Genomic DNA, 14,117 nt, shown 5'->3' on the forward strand with positions numbered 1-14,117 from the left:
TGGTAGTAGTCTGCATACTAATTTACATGGTTATGTATACGTGCATATTTGCAGTTATGTGTGCAGAGTTAAGGTTGAAGCATATAGTTTGTTATTGTTGCTTGGTTTTCAATCTCTGTTTTGTTAACTCAGGTATAAGCATTGAGTATTTAAGCTGTGCTTTTTTTTTAGAGTTGCTGTTTCCTGCTGTGAAGAAGAAACAACTCATTAAATTAACTTCTCACAAGTTGATGTATATAGTTTTGTTTGCAATCTGTTGCTAGGGGCATGTGTAACTTTGTCAGTTCTGTATCAAACAAAAATCTCTTGATTTTGATGTTAAATTGTTGGAAAGAGCTACAGAGATTTTACATAAATATTTCTGGAGTGATCTCAAGGTACCTAAAGGCCAAAGACTTAAGATGAAAGATCTGGAAATCTCAATTCATTAATTTGCCTTTCTTTTGCTTGCCATGTTAATTGAAGCACCTTATGTTCATATCATCATAGCCTGAGGTTTTCCTTGAATAAATCAATGCATGGATTTTTTAATTACCTACCCAGGCTGGATTTGGACGGCTTGCTTTTATGAGTACCAAAGAAGAAAGGTTCAGCAGCAGTAGCTAATGGAACAGCAGGGGAAACCAGCAGCCTCCAACGTTTTAAGCACTGCATCATCTAACTCACTGGCAACAAGTCTAAGCATCACAAGGTTTGAAATGCTGTGAGCTAAATAGAGCACAGCTTCCAGTAATACTGACTGCTGGGCATGAAAGGTGATGTTATCAACAGTGGGGTTTAAAAAATTTCCTCTAGAAAGGACAAGCCTTAAGATATTTATCTCCTAAGTAACTGCTAACCTTCTCAGAATGACCACTGTCAAGCAATTACGGTGACATAGTTCAGAGTTGAAACACACTTTGGCATGCAATAACTGGGTGAGGGCAGTTTAGATTTCTAGGATTTGCAGTTTTTCACTCTCAAGCTACCAGGGAAGGAACTCTGTGCTCAAAACCCAGTGAAGCACAAGCTTCAGTGAAGCACAAGACACCTCAGGAAAACACCTAAGGACAACAGGTACAAAATGCACCAAATTGATAACCGTGTGGGGGGTTTCTTTTCAACCCACAGCCTGCCTCTGGCTGTGTATCCTCCAGTTTGAAGCGATGCCTTCTGGCCAGGAGCCCCACATGAATCATAAAAGTCCTGGTTCAGCCGTAAGCCTGATAAAATTTAGCATTTCTTTCTTGATGATTGAGAAAGTTGGGGCTGTTCAGCCTCAGAAGAGAAGGCTGTGTGGAGACCTCATAGCAGCCTTCCAGTATCTGAAGGGGGCCTATAGGGATGCTGGGGAGGGACTCTTCATTAGGGACTGTAGTGATAGGACAAGGGGTAACGGGTTAAAACTTAAACAGGGTAAGTTTAGGTTGGTTATAAGGAGGAAGTTCTTTACTGTAAGGGTGGTGAGGCACTGGAATGGGTTGCCCAGGGAGGTTGTGAATGCTCCATCCCTGGCAGGGTTCAAGACCAGGTTGGATGGGGCCTTGGGTGACATGGTTTAGTGAGAGGTGTCCCTGCCCATGGCAGGGGGTTTGGAACTGGATGATCTTAAGGTCCTTTGCAACCCTAACTGTCCTATGATTCTAGGATTCTTCTTAAATCTCAGCTTCCTTAGGAGCCAGTGATTCATGGCTCTTAGAATTGGGGGTTTGTTTTTTGTTCAGAAAACAAGTTTTTAACAGTGTATTGAGACAGATTTGAAACCATATCCCAAGCCTATTGTAAATCTTTGGATTTTTTTGCTGAAGGCAAATGATGAAAATAGTGTTAAAACTTTAATCTCAATGGAAGCCAAATTCTGTTTCAGGGAATGAAGCTGACTTTTCAACAGTGGGGTTGCACTGGAGCTGTCAGCTTTCTACTTAGAACAGGAAAAGACATCTGATAGTAAGGGAAGGCAAAAATGGCTGGTCGTTGAGATGAGGGAAGTCTTGATGAGCCATTTAGCGACTTTGTAGCCAGTCTGGCACGGGTTATTCCAGAAACCTGGATGCTATGGAGTTTGTGCTTAAATATCTGCTCACACAGCAGCTCCAGAGACAGCCGTGAGGTGCAGTCACCAGCGGGGTCAGCCAGGGTGGGCAGGGCCATCCCCTCTCTGTTAGTGAAAGCGGGGAGAGCCATTGGTCAGTCAGAAAGGGCGGGAAGCACCATTGGTCAGTCAGAAAGGGCGGGAAGAGCCATTGGTCAGTCAGGAAGGGCGGGAAGCACCATTGGTCAGTCAGAAAGGGCGGGAAGAGCCATTGATCAGTCAGGAAGGGCGGGAAGCACCATTGGTCAGTCAGGAAGGGCGGGAAGAGCCACTGGTCAGTCAGGAAGGGCGGGAAGCACCATTGGTCAGTCAGGAAGGGTGGGAAGAGCCATTGGTCAGTCAGGAAGGGCGGGAAGCACCATTGGTCAGTCAGGAAGGGTGGGAAGAGCCATTGGTCAGTCAGGAAGGGCGGGAAGCACCATTGGTCATTCAGGAAGGGCGGGAAGAGCCATTGGTCATTCAGGAAGGGCGGGAAGAGCCATTGGTCAGTCAGGAAGGGTGGGAAGAGCCATTGGTCAGTCAGGAAGGGCGGGAAGAGCCATTGGTCATTCAGGAAGGGCGGGAAGAGCCATTGGTCAATCAGGAAGGGTGGGAAGAGCCATTGGTCAGTCAGGAAGGGCGGGAAGAGCCATTGGTCATTCAGGAAGGGCGGGAAGAGCCATTGGTCATTCAGGAAGGGCGGGAAGAGCCATTGGTCAGTCAGGAAGGGCGGGAAGCGCCATTGGTCAGTCAGGGTGGGCGGGAAGAGCCATTGGTCAGTCAGGGTGGGCGGGAAGAGCCATTGGTCAATCAGGAAGGGCGGGAAGAGCCATTGGTCAGTCAGGAAGGGCGGGAAGCACCATTGGTCAGTCAGAAAGGGCGGGAAGAGCCATTGGTCAGTCAGGAAGGGCGGGAAGCGCCATTGGTCAGTCAGGAAGGGTGGGAAGCGCCATTGGTCAGTCAGGGTGGGCGGGAAGAGCCATTGGTCAGTCAGGAAGGGCGGGAAGAGCCATTGGTCAGTCAGGAAGGGCGGGAAGAGCCATTGGTCAGTCAGGAAGGGCGGGAAGAGCCATTGGTCAGTCAGGAAGGGCGGGAAGAGCCATTGGTCAGTCAGGAAGGGCGGGAAGAGCCATTGGTCAGTCAGGAAGGGCGGGAAGAGCCATTGGTCAGTCAGAAAGAGCAGGAAAATCTTGACTTTGGTTTCTACAAAGATTTTCTGCTTTTTCTCTCTGGCTTGAGCTCTGATCATGAGTGTTGAGCCCAGCACACAGAACATCATCTTCTAACCTAATTAATCTCTTTTTAACACGGCTTCATCCCTTCCAGGCAAGTTGGACTGGCCTGCACCAACCTCCATGGACGACCACAGTGTGTGTTCCACTCACGCACCAGCTGGGAACAAGGCGAGCCTCAGGGAAACAAGCCATGAGAGCCACATTCCTAGGTAAAGGATATGGAAAATAGCACCTGCGCTCTCTTTCTGTGGTAATACTGCAGCAGGCAGTGCACCATGGCTTGTGCAGCAGTGGAAGACACGCTACCCTACACAGAAACAAAGGGTGCTCGCACCACAAACAGCATCTCCATTCCCTCAGAGCTCTCCAAAACATCTGTAGCTACAGACAGAAACACAGAAAACAGTGACAAAACAAACATGGTGAACTTCACTAAGAAAATGCTCTCATTTCCTTTAAAGACTCTTTCTGTACACAGTGCCTCAGCCTCAGAGGGTGGAACAGACTGGGAGTATCTTTTAAAGTACGTTAAAAGAATAATGATTATTATTATAATGACTTAGATATATGTTGTTCTTTGTGGCAAGATGTGGGAACTGCATGTCTTTAGCACCATGCAGTTCTGTGTTTTGGAGTGTGCTGGTTTATGGCATTGCAGATTTTTATGTGTAACTGTTGTGTGTATTGTTTGCGTGCTAAGGGTTCTATCATATTGCTCTTTTGTGCTATTAATGTTGAAGATCATTTCTTGTGCTATACAGAAAGAAGTATCTGCTCACGCTGCATCCTGTTAGAAGTGATCAGCAAACCCTGTGAGATACGCAGTGTGACCCCTTCTCTGCTCAGATTTCCCTGTTAACTAAAGCAGAGTGAATTTTAAGCAGGCGTACTTGGCCAGTGTTGTATGTTTGCTTATTAAAATTCAGTTAATCTCTGCAAAAAGAGACAGAATATCAGCAGGGGTTACGTGGAGAATTGCTGTCCTTTTCCTCCTATTTTGCCACATTTACAACTTCTGTTGGCCAACAGAACAGGAAATTGGGATTGGAATAGAAACCTGGACTTTCAAATTCTACAGCAAACTTTAAAGTACTGGAAAAGTCTCTGGAATATTGAGACATTCACAGTGGACAGAACCAAATGAATAAGTAAAATATTTATGAGTACCAAAGGTATGACATGTTTTAGATTTCCTATCTGCATGTTCTTCCATCCATCTGCCCATACACGTTTTTATTGTCTTCAGAACTTTAATTTTGCACCATAGCTAACTTTGCTTACCAATTTTACTCTCACCACTTGTTGCATTACACATTTTGCTCACCAGGCAACCATTTCCTCTGTGCTTAATCAAATTTCTATTTTGAATATCGCAGTGAGATGTAGGATTTTAATTTGGAGGAAGAGACGACAAGTCTGAAAGTTAGGGAATCCTGGACTTGATTATGAAGTTATACAGTAGAAAATGAATTTTACATATTGGCTGCATGACTACACTTTCTTGTATTATCAGCACTGCAAAAGCTTCACTGATTTACCTTTGGAAAGCCATTAGTCGCTTTGTGTCCAAGTTTATTCATCTGAAAAACAGACAAAATTTTACATTGTGATTGTTGAATGGTTTTAATATTATTGTACAAAGATGTTAGTAATACCAGTGGGAATTTTTACACAGATACTGTTAGGAATAACATTTTAAAATAAAAGTTCAATACTTTCCAGAAATTGCGTTTGAAAAATGATAATCTAGTTTCAGCAGAATGAGGAGCAAGTGGAAGCAGAGCTACAAATGGGAGAAACAAATTCAATTGATAGAAGAGAGCTTTAATGACACTTCAGTATTGTTTAAGGAGACTCATAGCCAGGCTTTTAAAAATAATTCTTGCTGATTTTGTACCAGTAGGATAATTCCTTTTGTGTGGTGTGCACCAGTATTAACTCATCTTTTCTAGCATATTAATGAAAAAATTGGACTTTGCTGCTAAAACTTTAAGCTAAAATAAGTTTTGTATATTCTTTTAATCTCTACCTAAACTTATGATGGTATACAGTGCACTTGTAATTTTAAGGACATCTGGAGTCAGATTGCTTATGAAAATAAAAAGCATCTGTCATAACATTCAAACCAGCCTACAGTTTTGCTGTGAGGGATCTGCCACAAGGTTACTTTGTCTTTTTAGGGGAAAGATAGAGTTTATTCTCTTCACATTATATCTGTCAAGACTAAGCCTTCATATAATTAAAACCCTTAACTTTTTTTTTTTCAGGGCAGCAAATCAGAAGATTAACATGCAATGGTACAACAGGAAGTGTTTGTACTCTTGAACATTTTTTTAAATCTACAACATTTAAAAACAATTTAGCCCAAATCATAGCCAAAGCCAATATTACATCATTTATAGTAAAACATTAATCATTAGTTACAAACCAGCCAGTTGGTCTAAAAGTTCAGCTGGTGAAAAATTTGATGGTTTCAGGATTGAATAGAAATGTACTTTTAATTGTGTCTTCAGTCATGCATCAGGAATGGAAAGTCAAAGATTTTAGGGAAACTGAGCAACGCAAAATTAAAAAAAAACCAAAAGGGTTCCTCCACAATTTTGAAACAGATATATCTTTGAAGCAGTTTTGTATTACATTATTTTTGTAGGATGGGGGACAGAAGATCAACATTCAAAGCAGAACTAGATATCATATGATCCATTTCATTATTTTTCTTTGTTTCAGTGCTGAAGTTCTTGAAGCAATAGAAAATGTTATTCTAGAAGTACTTAAGAGCTTGGCCCAAAACAGAGCACCTGTACTCACGGTGGCTAGGCGATCAGATTGGAGAAACATAGAGTAAGTATTCTATATTTTAAAGTCCTGCATTAAATTAATATAAATGCTATGAATATAAATTTGATTATGTAACTTCCAGAAAAGTTAATCACACATAGTTCTGTAAGTATTAGTATCAATAAATAATTTGACTTCTTAAAAAGTAATGGGCAAATAAGAAGTAATGCTTAGTAACCACTCTGCATGAACAGGCATCATGTATTAAGTAATAGCAGACCATAACATAAAAGGGAATGTAAAACTACTGTAATAGGGGTTAGAAAGGAAAGGGGATTCCTATAAACAACCATTTTGTGGAAGCAGTAGAAACCAGAAATGTTAAGTTGTTTAGAGTGAAAAAATCTGGTTTAGGCTGGAAACAATTACTAGCAACTTCATCTTCCAATGCCCCTTCTGTGCCTTCTTTTTTCTTTCTCTGATTTCCCTTATGGTATCTTATTTCTTAAAACGATGGTGCTAAACTTATCTTTTTGTTCTTCAAAGAAGATGCATCTCACCTTTTCCTGTTGTATTCCTTACCTGTGTTGTGTTCTAAATTAATTACCAGCCAAATAAAGCAAACCAAGTTTCTAATCTGTTGTCTAAATTTCAGCTCCTATACCAGCTTATCTAGACAGGATCAGAGAAAAAAACAATCTGGCCTCCTATATAACACACTTCATGATTTGTAGAAGTTGCTTGTGGAACAGTATTGTTCCAAAGAGCTCATTTAAACTGAAAATACCTAAAATGAGACATTAGTTGTTTTCTGTAATACAGAAGCAAAAGGATAAAGGAAGACACAATCTATTTATTGTCTTGTAATAGCTTTAGATGTCAGTTAAAGGGTTAATGGATATTTAGATTGATAAGGTTGCAGAAGTGCTTGTATGAAGAACATTTGAGGTTGAGAAGGCAGAGCAAACCTTCCACGTGTAGCACTTTGGTGGAATACTTATTTAATGAGAACAATAAATTTCTGTCAATCAGAAAACCTGAGGGACCTGCAGGTAATCAGTTAATTGAAAGGCTCATATGTTCCAGGGAATTTAATAGTTTGTGTCTTGATAGTTTGACAAAAATGTTTCACTGGGATGTCTGTAAAATTAAAATACTGTAACAAAGTTTTGCAATTTTTGGCAGTCTTCAGGGAAATGGCATTCCAGGCTAGAAAAACAAATGTGACATGTTATTTGCCATCAGAAGGGTGTGTGTGTGTGTGCGAAACGTTCAAATTAAACCAAGTTAACATCACAGTATGTTAAAAATAAGACTCATCAATCACATTTTAAAGAGCTGAACCATTATTTATGGTGAAGAAATGTAATCTCAAATATGCATTTCCATTTATAGTGACCTACATTACCCTTTAATACAGCAGCTTTAAAATATTAAAATAAAAATAGACAAAAATAAAAACATAATGTCAAAATGTAATACAAATGGAAGATAATACAGTCGATGGGCAATTTTTTTCTTCTTTATACTCAGTCTAAACAGCTGGAATCTGCTGCACAGGAACTAGTAGAATCAGAAAATTATTTCATGTTTGACAAGTTCCTTGTAAACATTTGTAGATGCTGAGAGAGGTGTTTACCTGGGAATGTTGTCAGTTAGAAAGTAATGGAAAGAAGATTTTATAGAAACTACTTTGCTAGGGTAAATGCAATCCTAAGAAGAATTGCTGAATGTCCAATCTAATGCCACTTTGCAGTTGCCTTTATGAAACATCTGTGAGAGCCATACTGGTCAGGTTCTAAAGCATGCTGCTTTTTGAAAGGAGTGCTCCTTATTTAACCTGAGAGAGCAATCCGGCAGTATGATTACTGTTTTCCCCCCGTGCAGTTACAGTGTAGGGAATGTGCAATGTTGCAGCACAAAGGCAAGAAAGTTGCTGTAAAGCTGGCAGGCAGATGCTACTCTGTTTGTTATTGCTCTCTTTGCATTTGTGCACCGTGGTGTGTTCTGCCACCTAAAGGATGCACGGAGCAAAAGCTTTGATAAATAAAGAAACACGATGTGGTTTTAGGTAAAACTATAGCCATTTTACCACCAATACTCTTTAAAAAGTACAACAAAACTCTGAACTGGAAAATAATGCTTTAAAGATAGGACTGCCATAGCATAAGGCACTAAAATTATTTTAAGTAAAATAATGAAGTTATTTCCTTAAGAAAATAACTGCTTCTTCTAGTGAAATGTACACCTTCAGACATGAAATAGTGAAGCACGAAATAGTGGAGCTCATTTAGATCAAAAACTGTTCAGAGAATAAGATGGACCACATTTTTGTTTCCAAAAGTTAATAATGGAATGCATTTGAGTTACTCTGATAATAATTTAAGAACATAAATTAAAACAATATTATTGAAATATGAAATAACACTTCTCCATACATTTGATGTGAAAAAGTCAGTGTCAGATTTGATTTGTGTTCTAATAGTGAGTCACAGTTTTTCGTGTTATTTATTACTTTGTTCATGCTAAATAATAATTGATGCTGACACATGAACAGTTACAAGCATATATAAAATTCTACCTTTGTCTGGACATTTACGTAATTTAGGCTTAAATTCAGTCTTGAGGCATCTTCTTGAGAAACTCTTTCATATTCTGAAGCTATTGCTCATCCTGGGGGTATTTCAACAGTGTTTTGAATGAGTCATTTTGGCAGATGATGACTACTGCCCACCTTTTTCTTTTGGCCACTGCAGTTACACCCAAGTTGATGGTTTCTGTACCAAGTCTGAAAACACCACTGGCAAATTTGATTATAGGAGAGGGGTCTGAGTCTAAATTACCTTGCAGAGAACAATTTACATATTCTCAGGAAGTTTACAGTTTTATTGTATTTGTTTGCAATGTGTCAGATTTAAAGATTCTGTAGGTCTACAGATGATACCACATTATACTACAAAACAAATAAGAAGTGACTGCCCTAGATCAGCACCAAAATTCGGTAAGTTAAAAAAGTCCAAAAGCAGATTTTTAATTTTTGTATTTTAGTTCAAAGCTTTGTAAAGAAAAAACAAACCAACTATACAATAAACCCATTATTCACTGTGATTTAGAAGTACATAGAATAGTTAGGGTTGGAAAGGACTTTAAGATCATCTAGTTCCAACCCCACTGCCATGGGCAGGTACACCTCATGCTATATAACCTGATATTATGACCATCCCTTCAGCTTTTCTTTTCTCTATTAAATTATAGTGAGTGACAGTGAAATGAATACAGCGTTCTTACAGTTTCTACCCTCTCTGAATATCAGTTTAAGGGATATGTGAAAGGTCTTAATGTAAAAACATCACCCTTCAGAATGCTAGCTAGTAAAGGAATCTTGGAATACAGACAACAGGCTAATTTCTTTTTCTAACCCAGTCATTTAATTTCCTGGCCTGGACAACAGAGCATACATTCCCTCACTTAGCTCCATCATATTTTTTTTTCTAATTATGCTAGAAACTATAGAGTCAATAGGTTACTACAGTCTCCCTGTATTAGCATATTAAATTATGTGTTTCAAAGTTTTCTTTATCAGACACAAATATGAGTCAATATAAAGACCAATTATTGTATATGCATTTCTGAAAATGGGTAAAGTTTGTACAAACATGTTTTTTCAGCTCTGATGCTCAAAATATTATCTATGATCTACAAGATGGTGCAGAGCAATACTTATGCAACTAAAAGGTAACAAGCTACATTTCTGTAATTTCAAATAAAGTTGTATTTTGAGACTGTTAATTGTGAAAAACAGCCTGTAGGATGCAGACCTGTAGGATAATGGATTTCTGTATGTAAAATATTTTAGGTTCATCTGATTATCTATGCTCTCAATAAAATTCTCATAAGCCTACAGCCGTTTCAGTATTATAATAAGAAATCCAATATTTTGTCTTGATAGAGATATATATTATTCAGATATACTACTGTTTGGTAGCCAAAGTGTTGTGGACAACATAATCAATGACATTTCTTGCATGCTTAGGATACCTCGGAGAAGTCTACATGTAGTAAGTGGATTATTATGAATGTTTTTTATCATTATTTCCAGATCATATAGATTGAACTGAAAGGTGAAATACCAAGAAAAGATATCAGTAGGAAATGCATAGTTAAAATATAAAGTGTCATTTGTGCAAATGAAACCTAATTATGGTTTATCATAGCACTCAAAAGGTTTCTTTCTTCAGAGAAAACTCATAGTTTGCTTGCTCCAAAGAATTTGGGACAAGCTGCCAGCTAATGTCACAGGGGCTTTTGCTGTTATCTAGTGAAGGCAGAGCTTAAACTTCAGACTGCAGGACATCACTTTACTTTAATGACTTGCTAACTTGGGGGTTAAGTGAAAATTTAAGGTACATCAGACAAAAACAACCTTTCAAATTTACTTGTATCTCATGCCTTAGAAGAATTCCTTCATATCTAAAAATGGTGGTGTTAACATAATTTATTATAAGTATGCCTTTATGTCCATGATGACAATAGCATTGCTTGGTGTATTCCAATTTACTGTATACAACTTGCCCTTTTTTTCAGCTGTCTACAACTAAAGGTTTTGTGGCTGGTAATTTAAGTTATACTGAAGAAGATGGTACAAAAGTGAATTGTACCTGCAGCACAACAGTACGTATCATACATAGCATCTACCTTTGCATGATATCTTGCACTTTTTGTAGGTCAGGTTACTGTATGCATTTATTATACAGACCAGTACTTGTGGCAAATTGCTCAACTGTATTGCAATTCTGAAGCTCAGCTATATGCTCACCAGGAATATATCCTTTGGATATGCTTTTTTGCACTACCTTCTGCCACAGGAGCCTTGCAGAGGAAGGTGTATCTATTGTGTATATTGGCCTTTATATCCCAGTGTTCTGTCAAATGAGTGCTCTGAATCAAAGAAGTCTGGGCACTTTGAACATACTTAATTTCTGTCACAATAGATTGATTATTGGCAGAGTAAGAAAACAAGTCAAAAGTGGTTTGAGGAGAGGAGATTCAATTAATCTAGTCCTGAAAGATCTACAGCTTTGTGCAGAACATGAAAGCAGAAACAGAACTAAGGCTTGGTGACTGTTGTAATGGTTTCCTGAGAAATGTGTTCATTGTGAACCTAAGTGGGTAATTTCAAAATGAAAAGATAACCCTAGCTGCCTATTACTTTTTTCTTTTTTTTTAAGCAGAGTGTAAAGTTCCCTGTTATTAATGCTCTTCTACAGCTCATAATATTTTTATTTGTTGAGTTGCTTCACCCTGGCACGAGAGGTGACTGAGAGACAGCAGTAAAAACAGGCCACACACTTCAATACATACCACTCTGTTGCCAAGCTCTTCCTCCAGTTCCTGTTTTCTCATCCATATGCTTGCCAGATTGAGCCAATTCTAATATGAGGTGTAAAGGAAACATTACTATGTCTTCAAATTGTTACTCCAAAATACTTATAAAATAAGGTTAATATATATATTATACATATTTTATGTATCTTATACATAATATATATATTAACCTGATTTTATATAACCTAGATATACCCTATATATATATATCTTAATAAAAGAAAGGATTTGTCTTCCAAAGAGCATACTTAAATGTTTTAAGCCTGTATTAAATTTGCAAACTTTACACCAAGTTGACATTTTTTTTGGCTACAATGGTCAAAAATTAATCGAATTCTGTTCTCTCTGCAATGACCATATGATGAATAATCTTCTGTGACAGTAGCACAAACACTTCCGAATAGCATCTTGCTGTAAAAGGACTTTTACACAACTACACAGTAGAGCAGGATATGAATGGTGGAATATGCTTATAAAGGGGTGAATATGTCAAAATTGATCTTATATGTAGAAGATGAATGGCTGTTTCAGGATGCAATTGTGTCCTTCATTAGGTAATGTTGTTATTTTAAAATATATAATTCTCTCTATTTAAAATGATTAATCTCATTTTTGTTGTTTTAGGCAGTCACTGTGCCATCTAATGTTCAAGGAATTAAAAGTATCCTTTGAGCAAGAACTCTCGTAGATGGAAAGAATAAAGTAAAAACAAAGAATATTCCAAGTTAAACAATGTTCTGGTAATTTTTTCTTTACTTGTTGGCTCTGAAATTGGGTCATGAACACTGATTTTGGCTCCAGAACTGGTATTTTAGAGCATTTAGTTCTAATTGATTGGTTTGATGGATCACTTTACATGCAGCTAGCCTTAACAGAAAAGATTTAATCTCACATGCCAAATTTATGTTAATTGTAGAAAAAGATGCAACTTTTCAGAGACTCCTCGATGATGACTTCTGCAACAAATTGTCCCCATGTATAATGATTACGGTATGCATCTTACATTTCATATCGTCTAGCTAGATGTAAGAATTTAAATAATAGTATTATTTATAGTGGTGCTCCGACTTCATCCAAAGACTTTAATAAAATTAATATGAAACACATTTAACTATTTTTAATTTTATTATCCTCATAGAAATACAAGACACACATTCTAAAGACTTCTTTCCTCCAAACATCATCTTAGAGTTTAGCAGCTTAACAACGTCATGTGCTGCTGCAAAGTAGCTGCCCCACACAGTCCCAGACAGGCTTAACAGTTGAGTAACCTTTTGTCCTTGAGGATCCTAGGTTTAGCAAACACAAGTGAAAGAACTGGTTGATTTTGGGATTGTAATGAAAAAGTTACAGAACCTGAAGAATTAATACAAATGTGTAAATGGAAAATGCAATACCTCCTTGTTCTGGGACAAATCTGTCCCACAATGAGGAAAAAACCACATCCACTCACCTAAGAGAGATAAACATTTATACTGTGCCACATTTTGTCCTGTTAGGTTCAGTGATAGCAAGAACTTGTCTTATATTGTTTCACTAGTGTCATAAATGTATTTGAGAAGAAAAAAGCGGCCTTCATACACCAGCTTACGCAGATACTGGGGTACATCTATATGTCAACTCCCTGACCTTACAAATTAACTCCTTAAGCAGAGGAACATATAATACTTCTGCAGTGCCTGTAATGTTAGAACATTAGAACATCTGCCTTTCCGCTCCCCAGCCTGACCTTCCTCCCCTCCTCACAGAGCCACACCAGGAGTAAAATAGCTGCTGGAGAAATATTTCTGCCACCATTACATTTGTTTGCTTGCTTGCTTTTAAATGACAAATGTCAACATGTATGTACTCCAGTGTTGTTTTAATTAATATAAAAACTGACTGCTTTTATTTTGTTTCCTTAGGGAAGAGGTATACCAGATCTTAACACACGACTTCTGGTCAGAAAGCTATGGGATTCTTTTCAGATTCCTATTTTCACCCTTATGGATGCAGATCCACATGGTAAATCTGTAGAAGTTCAATGACATGAAAGAAAATATTTATTTACAATGTCTTTTCTCACGTTTATGGGAAGGCACTGAGAGCACAGAGATTCAACACAATCAGGAGGTTCCTGATTTATGCAGAATATATTTAGGAGGATGGAAGGAGTTTAACTGAAATGTCAGTACTGGCTTTACATTCCCACTGAATATACCATTACCCTTTGTGATGATTTGTTGTGCTTTGACATATTAATAGGAATCTTGTACCAAATAAAGCAATAGTACTAAGGGATACGGGTTACACAGTACAGATAGGCACATCTGTGACAGCTGTTGGACAACATGTGAAAGAGCTGATTATCCTTGGGTTTTAATTGACTATACACAGGCAGCATGAAACATTGAACTGCATAAAGATGACATATTACGCTCAAATTCTGATTATTTTGAAATAGTCTAAAAATAACTGTAACCCATAAAGAACCAATCAGAAAGCCAGAATAGTTACACCATAAAACTGAATTTTTTCAATGCAGTATTCTTACACACACCTAGTGTGCAGATAAACTGACACTTGACATTTGGTACTCTGCAACCCAGGTGTAGAAATAATGTGCATCTACAAATATGGATCTGTGGTGAGTATAATTTTTCCACTTCAAATACATTGTTTTGTAGCCC

At 38.0% G+C, this 14,117-nt stretch overlaps 2 protein-coding genes across 5 annotated transcripts in view; one reads left to right on the forward strand and one right to left on the reverse strand.

The window, feature by feature from the left end:
- The window catches only part of SPO11 (SPO11 initiator of meiotic double strand breaks), a 41,659-nt gene that overhangs the window by 24,253 nt on the left and 3,289 nt on the right, over positions 1-14,117 (forward strand). Inside the window, exons 1-11 of one of the 4 annotated variants that reach the window (XM_061441464.1) lie at positions 3,118-3,215; positions 3,377-3,494; positions 6,013-6,126; positions 8,976-9,064; positions 9,732-9,798; positions 10,013-10,121; positions 10,648-10,734; positions 12,073-12,109; positions 12,329-12,438; positions 13,353-13,452; positions 14,037-14,074. In XM_061441464.1, coding sequence (XP_061297448.1) covers positions 3,406-3,494; positions 6,013-6,126; positions 8,976-9,064; positions 9,732-9,798; positions 10,013-10,121; positions 10,648-10,734; positions 12,073-12,109; positions 12,329-12,438; positions 13,353-13,452; positions 14,037-14,074 — 840 coding nt within the window. In that variant the 5' untranslated portion in view covers positions 3,118-3,215; positions 3,377-3,405. Of the gene's footprint in view, positions 1-3,117; positions 3,216-3,376; positions 3,495-6,012; positions 6,127-8,975; positions 9,065-9,731; positions 9,799-10,012; positions 10,122-10,647; positions 10,735-12,072; positions 12,110-12,328; positions 12,439-13,352; positions 13,453-14,036; positions 14,075-14,117 lie in introns of those variants that run through there. The other 3 variants (XM_061441463.1, XM_061441465.1, XM_061441466.1) reach the window with 3 other exon arrangements.
- Positions 2,013-3,329, reverse strand: LOC133262667 (foot protein 1 variant 1). Its single transcript, XM_061442070.1, has one exon. It carries the CDS (start codon positions 3,327-3,329, stop codon positions 2,013-2,015), a length of 1,317 nt encoding a protein of 438 aa, XP_061298054.1.

Source organism: Pezoporus flaviventris, unplaced genomic scaffold (assembly GCF_033815535.1).
Source record: "Pezoporus flaviventris isolate CSIRO_AGI_PZ_B2104156 unplaced genomic scaffold, CSIRO_AGI_Pfla_v1 ptg000213l, whole genome shotgun sequence".
NCBI lineage: Eukaryota > Metazoa > Chordata > Aves > Psittaciformes > Psittacidae > Pezoporus > Pezoporus flaviventris.